The sequence below is a fragment of the Egretta garzetta genome, unplaced genomic scaffold (assembly GCF_000687185.1).
Source record: "Egretta garzetta isolate BGI_Z169 unplaced genomic scaffold, ASM68718v1 scaffold158, whole genome shotgun sequence".
NCBI lineage: Eukaryota > Metazoa > Chordata > Aves > Pelecaniformes > Ardeidae > Egretta > Egretta garzetta.
In genome coordinates this window covers 1-12,483 of record NW_009260430.1, presented here as the reverse complement: position 1 = coordinate 12,483, position 12,483 = coordinate 1, and the positions used below count along the sequence as shown (strand labels likewise).

Below are 12,483 nucleotides of genomic sequence, written 5' to 3'. Positions count from 1 at the left end.
ACACACAGAGCTCCACACTTTTTGGGTTGGTTGGTTTGGTTGGGGGCAGGGGGGGGGGTTGTTTGTTTGTTTTTTTCCACTGTGGATGTTGTACCGGTTTTATTGGTAAAATTAACATGAAGCCTCACAAACGCTGGAACATGCTTTTCCTTTTAAAGAATTTCCACTGGACCTTAATGGTGAGCATCCAGTCGTTGACATATAAACTCTTACAAGCTGATGTGCACACATGCGCCCGGGGGAGACGGTGGCAGCGTCCTGGTGTCAGGGATGGTTTCTGCGCGATGCACTGGGAGCCCACAATTCATTTGCCAGCCTTCTGGGCCTTCTGGGCAGACTTGGTGACTTTACCAGCCCCACCGCTTTTCTTCTCCACGTTCTTGATGACGCCCACGGCCACGGTCTGCCGCATGTCACGGACAGCGAAGCGGCCTGTGGGGTGGAGAGAGGGGGGACATGAGTGAAACGCGGCCACCTTGCCCTCCCTAAGGCTGAGATCTTTGGGTGGGTGATGGTGGGATCTACACCTACCACTCATGGTGCCCTGTGTTACCCCTGTCCTTGGAGCATGTTCCTGGAGGAACGAGCCCCGAGCCACCAACGCTTGCTCTGACCGCCAAGCTAGCCTGATGCTCCTCTTTGTTTAAACGGCTGTTTATTAAACTTAAATCACATCTGCTCTCCACAAGCTCCTGGCATTGCTAAAGCTTCCAGATGTGCAACATCATCCAAGGAAAGCACGGCACTTCCCTGCATTAAAAGATGTCTCTGCTGAGCAAACTTCCCTCTTTCTTCTCCTGGCCAGTTGTGTTTTAGGGCAGAGATGGGGAAGCTGAAAAATATTTCTGCATTCAGAAACTACCAGGGTTTAGGAACTTTGAAGGAAAGGCCCTGTTGCTCCCAGAGGGAAAACCCAGCCCAGCCTTTGGAAACCCAGCTCAGCAGAAAGGCCGACCCACCCCACCAGCCCTAACAAGGTTCATCCATCAAATTTTGCACCCCCAGCACGTGGGGGAGCAGCTCCCTCCCCAGTCTAACTGGTGGGGGATACTGGGAGAGGTTCAGCACATCTGGTATAAGCTCTACAACTGTAGGGACTTCATGCTCCTCCACAGGAGACCCCAAAAGAGCCGTTCCCTTACCAAGGGGTGGGTACTGGGAGAAGCTCTCCACACACATCGGCTTGCCAGGGATCATCTCCACGATGGCTGCATCGCCTGATTTCAGGGACTTGGGGTTGTCCTCTAGCTTCTTGCCGGAGCGTCGGTCGATCTTCTCCTTCAGCTCAGCGAACTTGCAGGCGATGTGTGCGGTGTGGCAGTCAATGACGGGCGAGTAGCCAGCGCTGATCTGGCCGGGGTGGTTCAGGATGATCACCTGCGGGACAGAGCGGTGTCAGAGCAAGGCTGGGAGCCGGTGGATGGTTTCAAACTGAGTGTGGTGGCACCACCAGCTCTGCCCACCTGAGATGTGAACTGCGCCGCCTCCTGCGGCGGGTCCGACTTGCTGTCCCCGCAGACGTTCCCGCGGCGGATGTCCTTGACGGAGACGTTCTTCACATTGAAGCCAACGTTGTCACCGGGCAGAGCCTCACTCAGGGCCTCGTGGTGCATCTCCACAGACTTCACCTCAGTGGTGATGTTCACGGGTGCAAAGGTGACCACCATGCCGGGCCGCAGGATGCCAGTCTCCACCCGGCCCACAGGGACTGTGCCAATCCCTGCGGAGACATGGACAGAGCAGAACAAAATGTAACCTGCTTGGCATATCCCTGGGCTAGAGCCTAGCTGCAGCAAAAGCAAGATATCTCCAGTGGTTTTCACCGAAGACCATGTTTACTTCTTGCAAAACAAAACCCCCCAGATTTTAGCTGCAAGGTCAACATTAGGGTCTTCAAAAATACCACAAGTCTGTCCTTTCCACCCAATGTTTTGTCAAGAAGGAGAAACACCAGAATGAGAAGGCCCCAAGCAACCCATGTGCCCTGGAAGCTCTTCCTCTATGGCAGCCGTGGCACCTCCTGCATGGAGGATTGGGCCCGTCGTGGTGTGCATGCGACACCATGCTCCATATCCCTGATGGCCACACCATTAGCATGGGATGAAACCCAGCTGTGCCAGCGATTGAGGGTGGCTAATTAAATGAAGGAGACCTTTTACACCCTGTGCCATCAGGAGACTTTGGGAAAACTTACCTTTGGAGTCAGGTAAAGAATCGTTGAGAGAAACAACCTTGAAAAGAGGTTGGGGAGCTTGGCTGGACCCATCTGCTCTTCCACATCCACCCTGATGCCTCCACCTCCCCCTGAACCACCGTACCTCTGCTCTCTAAGGACCTGCCTAGTGGGAAAACCATCTCTCTTTCCCCCAGCACAGCTAGGGGATGACACAGTCCCGCTCACCACCCTCCATCTCCATTGCAAACAAACGGCTGTGTTAAGAAGCCTTCTAAAATCCATGTTCAACCCCTGCCTGGTTTCTGAAGTGCACGCGTCCTTGGAAAAGTGTGGAAAAGGGCTGGGAACGGCTGTCCCTGCCTGATCCGGCAGCCGGGGAGTCAGCAGGGCTGCCTGCTGCTGCCAGCAGGTCAGAGAGCTCACAGGGTATTTATAGCTCAGAAAAGTGTCCCCATCACCGCTCCAGAGGGAAAGGGAGACACGGCCACCGAGGCACTCCCTACATGGCTGGCGCTGCGGTCCAGCTCGGCAGACAGAGGTGCCGGTGATGGACACCAGCATTTGGGAAGCACGGGCAGACCGCGGCCAAGCCACCATGCACCAGCCGCACTGGTGGCCCTCCCCACTGGCCTCATCCCTCATCCGGGCCCCAGCACGTTTTTGCTGCCTCCATCTTGCCCTGCCAGCCGTGACCTCTGGGACACCCAAATTTGCAGCCGTTTTGGCATCGCGCGTTCCCTGGGGAATGCTCACAAACCTGCTGCTCCTCTCCGGTCCCTGGGCACCTGCGGGCACGTCACCCTCCAACCCCAGACAACCCAGTCTCAAACGGGGTCTTGGCCCTGGAGCCAACACCCTTCTCCCCAGCATTATGTGAAGTTTTGAGTCCAATCCCTCCAGTTTCCCAATACCTGGAAATATCATTCCCAAATTCCCATGGAATGAAGACTCGGGTTAAAGCAGAGGGAAGAGGGGCTGTGGCAAGGCTTTTGCTCACCTCCGATCTTGTAGACGTCCTGGAGGGGCAGGCGCAGGGGTTTATCTGTGGGGCGGGTTGGGGGCAGGATGGTGTCCAGGGCCTCCAAGAGGGACACCCCGCTGGCGTTGCCTTCCTTGCGCTCCACCTTCCAGCCTTTGAACCAAGGCATCTGGAAACAGAGCAGCAACAACATGCATAGAGTATGCCCGTCCTCAGCATCCCAAAGTGATCCCAGAGAGACATCCCACCAGGACAACCTTCATGGAGTCAGTCCAACCAGGTCCTGGCTTTACCTGGGGACTGGGGAGCTCTTTTCACTCCACCAGCCCTGCAGGCTTATCCATACCCCCTTGCTCAATGTCCCCCCTCTCTCCCAGAAACGGGAAAACATCCATTAACAGGAGAAAAAGGATGGAAGTGCTTCAACCCAGCAAACTCATAGTCCCTGTTCCCAACACCAAGCTGTGGACGTTGCCTTCCCATGCCAGATGCCTTGATCCTGCCCTCCAGCAACGATGGCACAGGGACCACAGGGTGTCCAGCCAAGTCCCAGCTACAAAGCCCCCAAGCTTCAGTCCTGGGAACCGAGTTTCTTCAAGGCAAGCCCCAGACAGACCCTTCTCCCTGCTCGCTCCTGCTATCACCCATCCAGGGTTTGGTTTTTAAACCCTGGCTTAGGAGGATGCTGGAAACCTGGCGCTTGCACTAGGGCTGCTGAGGGGCAGGGTCATTTTTCACAGATGCTCTCTGCTCCTGCCCTAAATTGGACCCTTGAAGCTAAAATTGGCCAGAAAAGAGGCAGAGGAGTAGGGAAATGTGCTCAGCAGAAGCCATGCTTTGATGCAGGCAGCCACGGTGCTTTCTTGGGGTGATACCGTACAGCTGGGAGCTGTAGCAATGCCGGGGGCTTGCTGGCAAGAAAAATTCGGTCCTGGGTCTGAAACAACCCTGATACAACAAATGGAGATCAGAGTCTGCAAGGTGACTCCCCCTTCCTCTGCCCAGACAGGCTTAGACAATGTTTTCCCACTCAGACATCAAATGCTGCCCGTGTGCCCCAGCTCCATCGCACACATTACGGATGTGGCCTTTCCCTTAGGCACCAGCATCAGCGGTGCAGTGCTTTGGGTATGGGGCTGGGGGTGAAACGGGGCCCCCAAAGTGCCCCCAGTTTCACAGCCATCCCTGGAGGACACAGCTAGTCCCCATCCCTGGAGGTATTTAAAAGAAGGGTAGATGAGGTGCTTAGGGCCAGGGTTTGGGGGTGGGATGGCAGGATTAGGGGAACGGTTGGACTTGATGAGCTTAAAGGGCTTTTCCAACCAAAGTGATTCTGTGATTCTATGCCCTGGCTGGTTTCCCATCCTGAGGTCTGCACCACTTTCAGGAAGGAGCAAGGGGAAGAGCTGGGTCCAGCCAGGGAATTCAGCCCGCATCGAACGCGTTCAGGTCAGCCTTCCTCGGAGGGTGACGTCTGACACCGATTGCCCTCCTTGGGGACAGTGGCAGGAGCCTGGGGACACTTTTGCAGAGGGATCCTTCCCAAGGCACTGCAGCTATCGCCACGCAGCCGGCCCCAGCTCAGCGAAATGACAAATCCATCCAGCCGGTGACGGAGCCGCATGTGATGCGCAGGATGACTCAGACCTTCCCCCGGTGGGCTCAGCTCTCCAGGGTCCCCCCCCCCCCCCCGCCACTCCTGTCCCTCTGCTCCTGCACGCCCTGGGGACACGGAGCAACCTCTGCCCCGCGACGCCTGGCTGTCAGAGCCATCCTTTTTCCTTTCAGTGCTTTATCCAGAAAACGTCTGACATCCCGAGGATCAGCTAAAGATGCACTTTGACACCTGGGAGCAAATTCACCGGGAAAAACTTCGGCGTGGCTCCAGGGTGAGAAGCCTCTGCCAAACCTGCTTTGCGCTGCTTCCTAGGGCCACCCAAGTAAAACCTCTCTTGTGTATTCCCCAAACCTGTTTCCCAAAAAGCAATTCCTATTCTACCACTCCTCTGGCAAAAGCAGGATCTGACCAAACCCCGCAGCCAGACGGGCTGAGCTGCAGGCTCGAGCCCCCATAAAGTACAACCGAGCTCCAACTCTTTTGCACCCCAAGGGCATATTGCAGAGCAGTTGCCTTTCTCTGATTTTACCCAGCCTGTGAGCATCCCAACACCGAGGCCACAGCCCCGGGGCCACCACGCTCCCTTGCCCTGCAGAACCCTGTGTTTGGGTTGCAAGCGCCCCACGGGGTGAAAGCCTCCCAGACCACATCGAATGGCCCAGTTCTGTCAGCTGCAGCAACAGAAAGCTGGCTTCGCATAAAACCCCATTTGCCAAAAAGCTCCCAAATGTCACACTTTGATGCAAGCACAGTCCAGATGTCATTTTTTTTGCAGTCGGCCAGGGGCTGCTGTGCAACAGGGACATGGGCTGGAGCCTTCCACACTTCAGCCCGGAGGTGACAGGAGCTGCAGGGACGTCACGGCTCTAATCCCCACTTTCTGATAAGTCCCCTGACAGACAGACGAGTCACTTGACTGACCTGTGCTTTCGTGAAACCCTGCCAGAAATTGTGAGCGAAAGAAATCAGAGCTTTTTCAGGCGAGGAATGAGAGGAGAGAGATCTACACTGGCTTCCTGCTCGAGCTTTCCTGGGTGGGGTGCAATATGGGAAAGGGGAGTCTGTCCCAAGCCAGTGTCCTGGCAAAAGCAGGACGGGGACCTCCTGGGGACCACCTGCACCCTCTCCAGCAAAGCTCGTCCTGATCCACACCTCTGGCCAGGCTTTCTTCCCAATTGCCCAGCTCAGGCAGGTCCTGGGAACCCACCCCAGAGGCAGCTGCCTCCTTACGGCAGAGGGGTGAGTTATTTTGGCCCCTGCCTTCTCTCGGGCAGCGCATCACATTGAGAACATGCTCGGAGCCCCGTCCAGACGAAGGGGGCCAGCGAGCCCCATCCTGCTCTGTGCCTCCCCCCCGCAGCCTATTAATAGGAGAATTGTTCAGGATCATCTTCCCGGCCCAGCAGCTGCTGACATTTGGAGCCTGCCTGATCTGCGGCACACAGGGACCATGCGGCTGCGTTTGGCATGGCCACAGATGACCTTATCCCAGCTCTGCTCTCCAGGGGACAGGAATCTCCCAAGTACCCCCAAAATTCCTTTCTCCCAAGCCAGCTCCAAGTGAGCCGCCTTTCCCGTGCAAGGCTGTGAGCTGCATTTCACGACAGCGTGAGCTTGCACTGCAGCGCTCCGCTAGCTCAGGCTTGCAACCCTTGACGTCCCTCAGTTGCTGCTGTACTCATACCCTGCCTCCCTCGTCACAGAGCGCTGACCCAGAATCCACAGGCAAAGTCCTAAAGCCCCCTTAAGCATCAGATTTCCCATTGGTTTCACGTGGGATGGCTGGGGGTTTCTGGTCTGAGCAACTTGCTCAAGGTCTCCCAGAAGCCAGCAAGAGAGCAGGACCTTCCACTGGCCAGAACTTTCCAGCCCATCATTTCTTTAAGAGACTAAAGCTGGGGTAGCTTTTTCTCCAAAAAACCAAGGTCAGAGTTACAATTGCTACTGGCAGCCTGCCAGCCAAGAAGCCCCCATCCTTCTTCAAGCTCTTCTTTCTCCCCTGCTGTCCTATGAGATATTGGCAAGGGCCCACCCAGCGCACCCTGCCTTTGTGTCCCCACCATCCTCATCACCGATGCACAGAGGGAGAGATCTTGTAAAAATTAACTGGAGAAAGACCAAACCCAAATGGATGCTGTAGGAAACCGTGGTTTTGGCATGGGAACCCTGGTATCTCTCTAAGCAAAAGTCACCTTAAGAAGAGAGATCCCAGCACTGGAACCGGAGGTGTGGCTGTCACAGCAGCATACGGCACCGATGGGAAACAGCACCCAATACCTAACACATGGGAGCTGTTACAAACCTGAGACTGCATCATGTTATTTCCCTCAGAAAACAATGCCCTAAAAGGACACGATACTCCTGCCCAGAGTGACGATTGGTGCGGGTGGCTCTGATGTCACCAAGGGTCTGACAACGCAAAACCTTCAAATCACATCCCAGAAGCAAAGCTGTCATCTCCTGAAGATGCTCATGCTTAGCTTCTGGGGTGTCTGGCCATGGTACAGCAACCAGCGTGTCCATGAACAGTGCAGCCATTCATCCTGGCTCGGCGCAGTCAGAGCTACGTGACAAACACATCTATGCTGGCAACGCGGGCTGTTGCGCGCAACGGGAGCGGGAAACGTGCCGGCGGTTTTCAGAGCATGGAGGTCAGCTTCAGCCTGGATCAGGACAGTTGGGATGGGGGGGAAAAAAAAAAATCTAACACGACGCACACACTTACATTGGGAGAGGGCTCCAGCATGTTGTCTCCATGCCAGCCTGAGATGGGCACGAAGGGAACTGTGGCTGGGTTGTAGCCGATCTTCTTGATGTAGGCGCTGACTTCCTTGACGATCTCATCGTAGCGTTTCTCGCTGTATGGGGGCTCTGTGGAATCCATCTTGTTGATGCCCACGATGAGCTGCTTCACACCCAGGGTGTAAGCCAGCAGGGCGTGCTCGCGAGTCTGCCCGTTCTTGGAGATACCGGCTTCAAATTCACCAACGCCAGCAGCAACGATCAGGACGGCACAGTCAGCCTGGGAGGAGAGAGCTAATGAATTGCTTCTGTCCCTGGAGAGCATTGCTCCTGGTGACACCCCTGAGAGCCTTGAGTAAGTCCCAGATGAAAACTGCTCATGGCTTGGACAGACTCCCTGCCGGTTGCTACCCATAACCCCGCTGATCTACCTCAAAACTGACCTAACGCTGTTATTTCAGACTTACCAACTTACCGTGGTTTTGCAACATGGGTTGGAAACCAGGGTGAGTCCCTCCAGGTTGCATGACTCCAACCAGGACCTCATCTGGATCATCCAAGGATGCACAGCCAAGGCCTTATCCAAAACCCTACTCAAGTCTTTCAGATAATCTCCTTGGGTGACGGATGAGACTACAGCCATGCAAACTGTGTTCCCTGGCTTACTTCTGTACCCAGGGCCCACAGTAGAAGCTACCTGGGTTTGATGGAAAGCCATGCCTGGCCCAGATGGCATCACAATGGGAATCTCACCAGGCATGCAGTGAGGCTCATCCAGCACCCATCAACCACAGTGAGATGCAGGAATGTTCTGCAGTGCCATGAGGGAAAATGGCCCTACCCTGGAAGGGCAGGCTGTGGAGTTCGGCAATGTGATGTGGTTTATGGGACTAAGACAGCTATTTTGAAAAAAAGGAAGAAGAAAAGACCCATGGAGTCTCCTTTAGCCAATAAAACCTAAGGGATTGATGGGAGTTTCTTGTATAGCTCAGTTGGCTGAGTCTAAAATAATGTGGGAGACACCCTCACTCAAAGACCTGTAGGTCATAGCATCCCACGTCCCAGAGAGGCTGTCTTCATCCCCACCTCCTCCAAGTAGGGGAAATGGGGTGGAGAAAGCACCTCTCTGCCCAAGGAGGCCCTTTCTCCCAGATGCCCAGGGAGGTGCTACCCAGCCTCTTGCATGGACCCTGCTCAATGCCCCTTGATGTCTGCTGTCTCAACTACCCCCCTTCAAAAGGACTCTAACAGCCCCTAGATGACCCTGGGCTCATCAGCAAGCCTCAGCCTCCCACATCTGGCAGCCCCCCACCCCCTGGCCACCATTTCTCACCTGGGAGGTCCCGGTGATCATGTTCTTGATGAAGTCCCTGTGGCCAGGTGCGTCAATGATGGTGATGTAGTACTTGGTGGTCTCAAACTTCCACAGCGAGATGTCAATGGTGATGCCACGCTCGCGCTCAGCCTTCAGCTTGTCCAGCACCCAGGCGTATTTGAAGGACCCCTTCCCCATCTGGCCAACACAAAAGCAAGAGCTGGTGAGAAACCCAAGAGCACACCACCGATGCCAGTAACCCACCCTCCAGGGCACATCCCAGGCTGACACGGGCAGAGGGTCACGTTGCAAACATTGAAGGCAAAATTCCCTAAATCCAATGGCAACGATCTATTTACTAATAAACAGAGGGAAAAGGAGATATAGCTCTCAATGCATTCCTCAACAGGATGAGGAGAGGCTGGAAGAAGAGCTATGAAGTGAATTTGTGAGCGGATGGGGAGGAGCTGGAGCCGGTGACTCATGAGGTCTACTCCATGAGATGCCACGGTCCGGCACTGCTGCTGGGAAACCCCGGTGCTGAGGAATTCCACAGCAATGGTGGAAAGCTTCTTATTGCTGCATTTTAATCTATTAACTGAACCTGTGAGCCAGCTGGTTAGTGGGAAAGGGCATGGGTGCATGAGCGAGCCCATAACCAGTGCGGGTGTAGGCGGGGAATGGGTTAAAAGAAAATGAAATGCGAGATGGTTGCTATGAGCAGAATAGAAACGTGATTGATTTTTGCTACGGAGCGTGCGAATTCGCACGGGAAGCTACTGTGAGCTGCAGCCAGACCAACTGTTGTTGCCAAATGGCCACCGTCTCAGCCAGCATGGTCATGCGTAAAAGCACGCTAGGTGAGATTAGCTACCATCAATCGTTTTTTTGAGGAGCTGCTCCCAGTCTGAGCTGGGATTCTGCCAACGTGGAGGTGGGGCAGGACAAGCCCACCCCTTGCCGACCACACCGTGTGCCGGGGCAGCCCAGGGAGCCCGGCCGAAGCAAAGGGTTGATGGGCATGGCTCGTCAGCTCCTGGCCTTGGATGCAAGGTTTTGTTTAAGATGGAGAATGGAATTTAGGTCATTTGCAGATGATTTAATGGGCTCTAACCACTGTGCAAGGACAGAGCTGCGATACCCCGCTGCCATCCATCCATCCCGGTGCTCTCTGCAACCATGGTTTTTTCTGGAGTATCAACGCATAAAATTCATTCTGGCCAATTATAAATCACTGGTCCCGAGGGAAGCGCTTCGGTGATGGTCCTCGCCAAGGCGGCTAACGCGGCATCGCATCTGAACCTGCCCTGCCCACGCCGTGCCCGGGGGCTGCTCTGCCCCCGGCTCCTGCGCTCCAGCCCCGTGCCCAGGGAAGCACAAGGAATTAAGGGTGCTGGCCCATTTATGTAACAGCCGAGCGCTGCGATGACTTTGCAGCTTGCTCTGGAGGATTACGGGCAAAATCTTAAAGCCAGGGGCAAGCTTCACCCTCCTCGGAGGGGACACCGGGTTGAAAGGGTGATGCCCCATCCCCATGGGAGCTCTTGCGCCTGCAGGAAGGGCAGTTGGGGGTTGTGGAAAAATCCAGAATTGAACCTCTGCTCCTAAGCATCCTCCTAGCATCAGGCTTAGTGCAGGGACAGAGCAGGAGCTCAGAGGTTAGGCCTTGCCAGCATGCACACTGAACCCCTCTCCTGCCCGGGGAAAGGGGAGGGGGTCGTTAGAGTGCGCTCATTTACTGCTGGAAATGGCAGAGAGACACCGAGGAACGGTGCGGTTTGTGCAAAACATTAATAATTGGGCAGTTCTCGGGCAGGAGCTCAATCATCACATCCCCCAGCCTTTCGCCCATCGGCAGCCTATTCCTTCCCTTCTGGATGGGGAAACTGAGGCACAGAGCAGACCCCGGGCTCTCCACGGGAGCCGAGGGGGAATCAGCACCCTCCTGCAGGCCCCCACAACCACACACACCAGCAGCCAGCCAGCTCATCTGAACCACCCCCCCCCAGAAATCGGCATCATATGTAGCTTGAAGACAAACGAGATCCTTTTTTGAGCAAACAGTTCCCCTCCTTTCACGGGGCATATTCAGTTACCCCGAGCTGTTGTTGAAAAAAAACCCCAGAGGGCATTATCTCGCTTTGCACAATACCTCCCTGTTCAGTGCCAGAAACAGCCTCATTTTCCTTGATCAAACCCCAGCGCAGGGACAGTTTTCTATGTAGAGACAACAAATACTGATTTTTATTTTTTTTTTTTCCCCCAAAACAGAACAACTCTTCTTTCGGAGATACAGTTACCTCTGCCCCCCCGCGTCAAAAAGAAAAAAAGAATCCTTTCTCTTTTCTCTTAACAAAAAAAAAAAAATAATAATACCAGACCCTGATTTTTTTTTATTTTTTTTTGTTGGCTTTTTGGGTGCACGCAGGCCTCCATTTCCTGCGAATGCCACCTAATGGAAGCAAACCCTTCCCCAGCCCTGCATCAGAAAATGGAGTCGGTAAGCTCAGTCAATAGGCTATTAATACGACCGCCCCCCCCCCCGCCGTTTGTGGAAAAGCCAGTGAAAGTGGCTGTTCAATTAAAATAGCCGCAATCACAGCTACAATAGCCTAATCAGGCCATATCCCATCAGCAGGTGAAGGGGGGGAGATATACAGAGGGATATCGGGGATCGTTCTAAACCGAGGGGAGAAGCTCTTTGCTTAAGGGCTGGGAAAAAAGGGCTGACGGTGAGGCGGTTTAGCTGGGATGCTATCGGCCAGTTCAAAGGGTTAAGACAGAGAGATGGACAGCAAGACATCTAATCAAGGGCGGCAGCTCTGTAAATATTTCTTTTTTTTTCATTCAGATGGGGGATCTTGTCCAGAAGGGGGGAGAGAGAAAGAAAAAAAAAAAAAAAAAAAAAAAAAAGGGATATCTGCATTAAATATTCCTGGAAGGATGATGACAAGCCATCCTCTGCGAGACCAGATCTGCCCTATCAATAACACAGCCAGGCTTTTCCTGGCTCACCCACCTCTCTAGAATTTACCATCATTAATTTCTGAGCGCTTCCAGTTCACGTTTTCCTCCCCAAGACTTTTTCCTTCCTCTTTAATCCTTGTGTTTGCCACATTGTAGGTACTGGGTGGTGCTTTACCCCTGTGCCAGCCTGCTATATTGTTATAAATGTCACCATTCTAAGAGCCAAACAAAAGGGTTTAACCAAAATGCTCATACTTCATGCCAGCTTTTCTATATTAAAGGCTACCAATCAAGCTACACATCAGGCCATGTGCTTGGGAAAAAGGAGAATGGGGTTTTTAACAAACTGGATCAAACGAGGGGTCCAGCTGGTGCTGCACCCTTGTCCCCAGCAGGCGCTGGAAGCAGATGCTTCGGAGTGAAATTCAGGGAGTCCTGCCCTTGGCAGGGAGGGGTTATCAGGTTTTCCTCCTCACACACGATATTTCGAGGGAATTTTGTACCATGAAGTGCCATGGTTTGTGGTTTTTCCACAAGCCTGGCGGCTACTGCTGGTTCCCCAACCCATCTTGCAGACCTCGCCGTGCCCCTGCCCTCATTAACAGCCTGCAGCAGGGAGTCCCCCAGCTCCGGAGAAGAGGGTGGCGAGCACCCAAATGGCCTATTTTCCCAAGGCCAGAGAAGTC

At 54.1% G+C, this 12,483-nt stretch overlaps 1 protein-coding gene across 1 annotated transcript; it reads right to left on the bottom strand.

Moving 5' to 3' along the window:
- Positions 1-304: 304 nt before the first annotated feature.
- On the bottom strand, positions 305-9,028 carry EEF1A2 (eukaryotic translation elongation factor 1 alpha 2; the record flags this gene model as incomplete). The annotated part of the gene is made up of 6 exons (XM_009643686.2): positions 305-432; positions 1,143-1,377; positions 1,464-1,720; positions 3,174-3,324; positions 7,499-7,795; positions 8,849-9,028. Coding segments are annotated over 6 exons (1,248 nt in total), but the record flags the coding sequence as incomplete, so codon positions are not given.
- Positions 9,029-12,483: the final 3,455 nt, after the last annotated feature.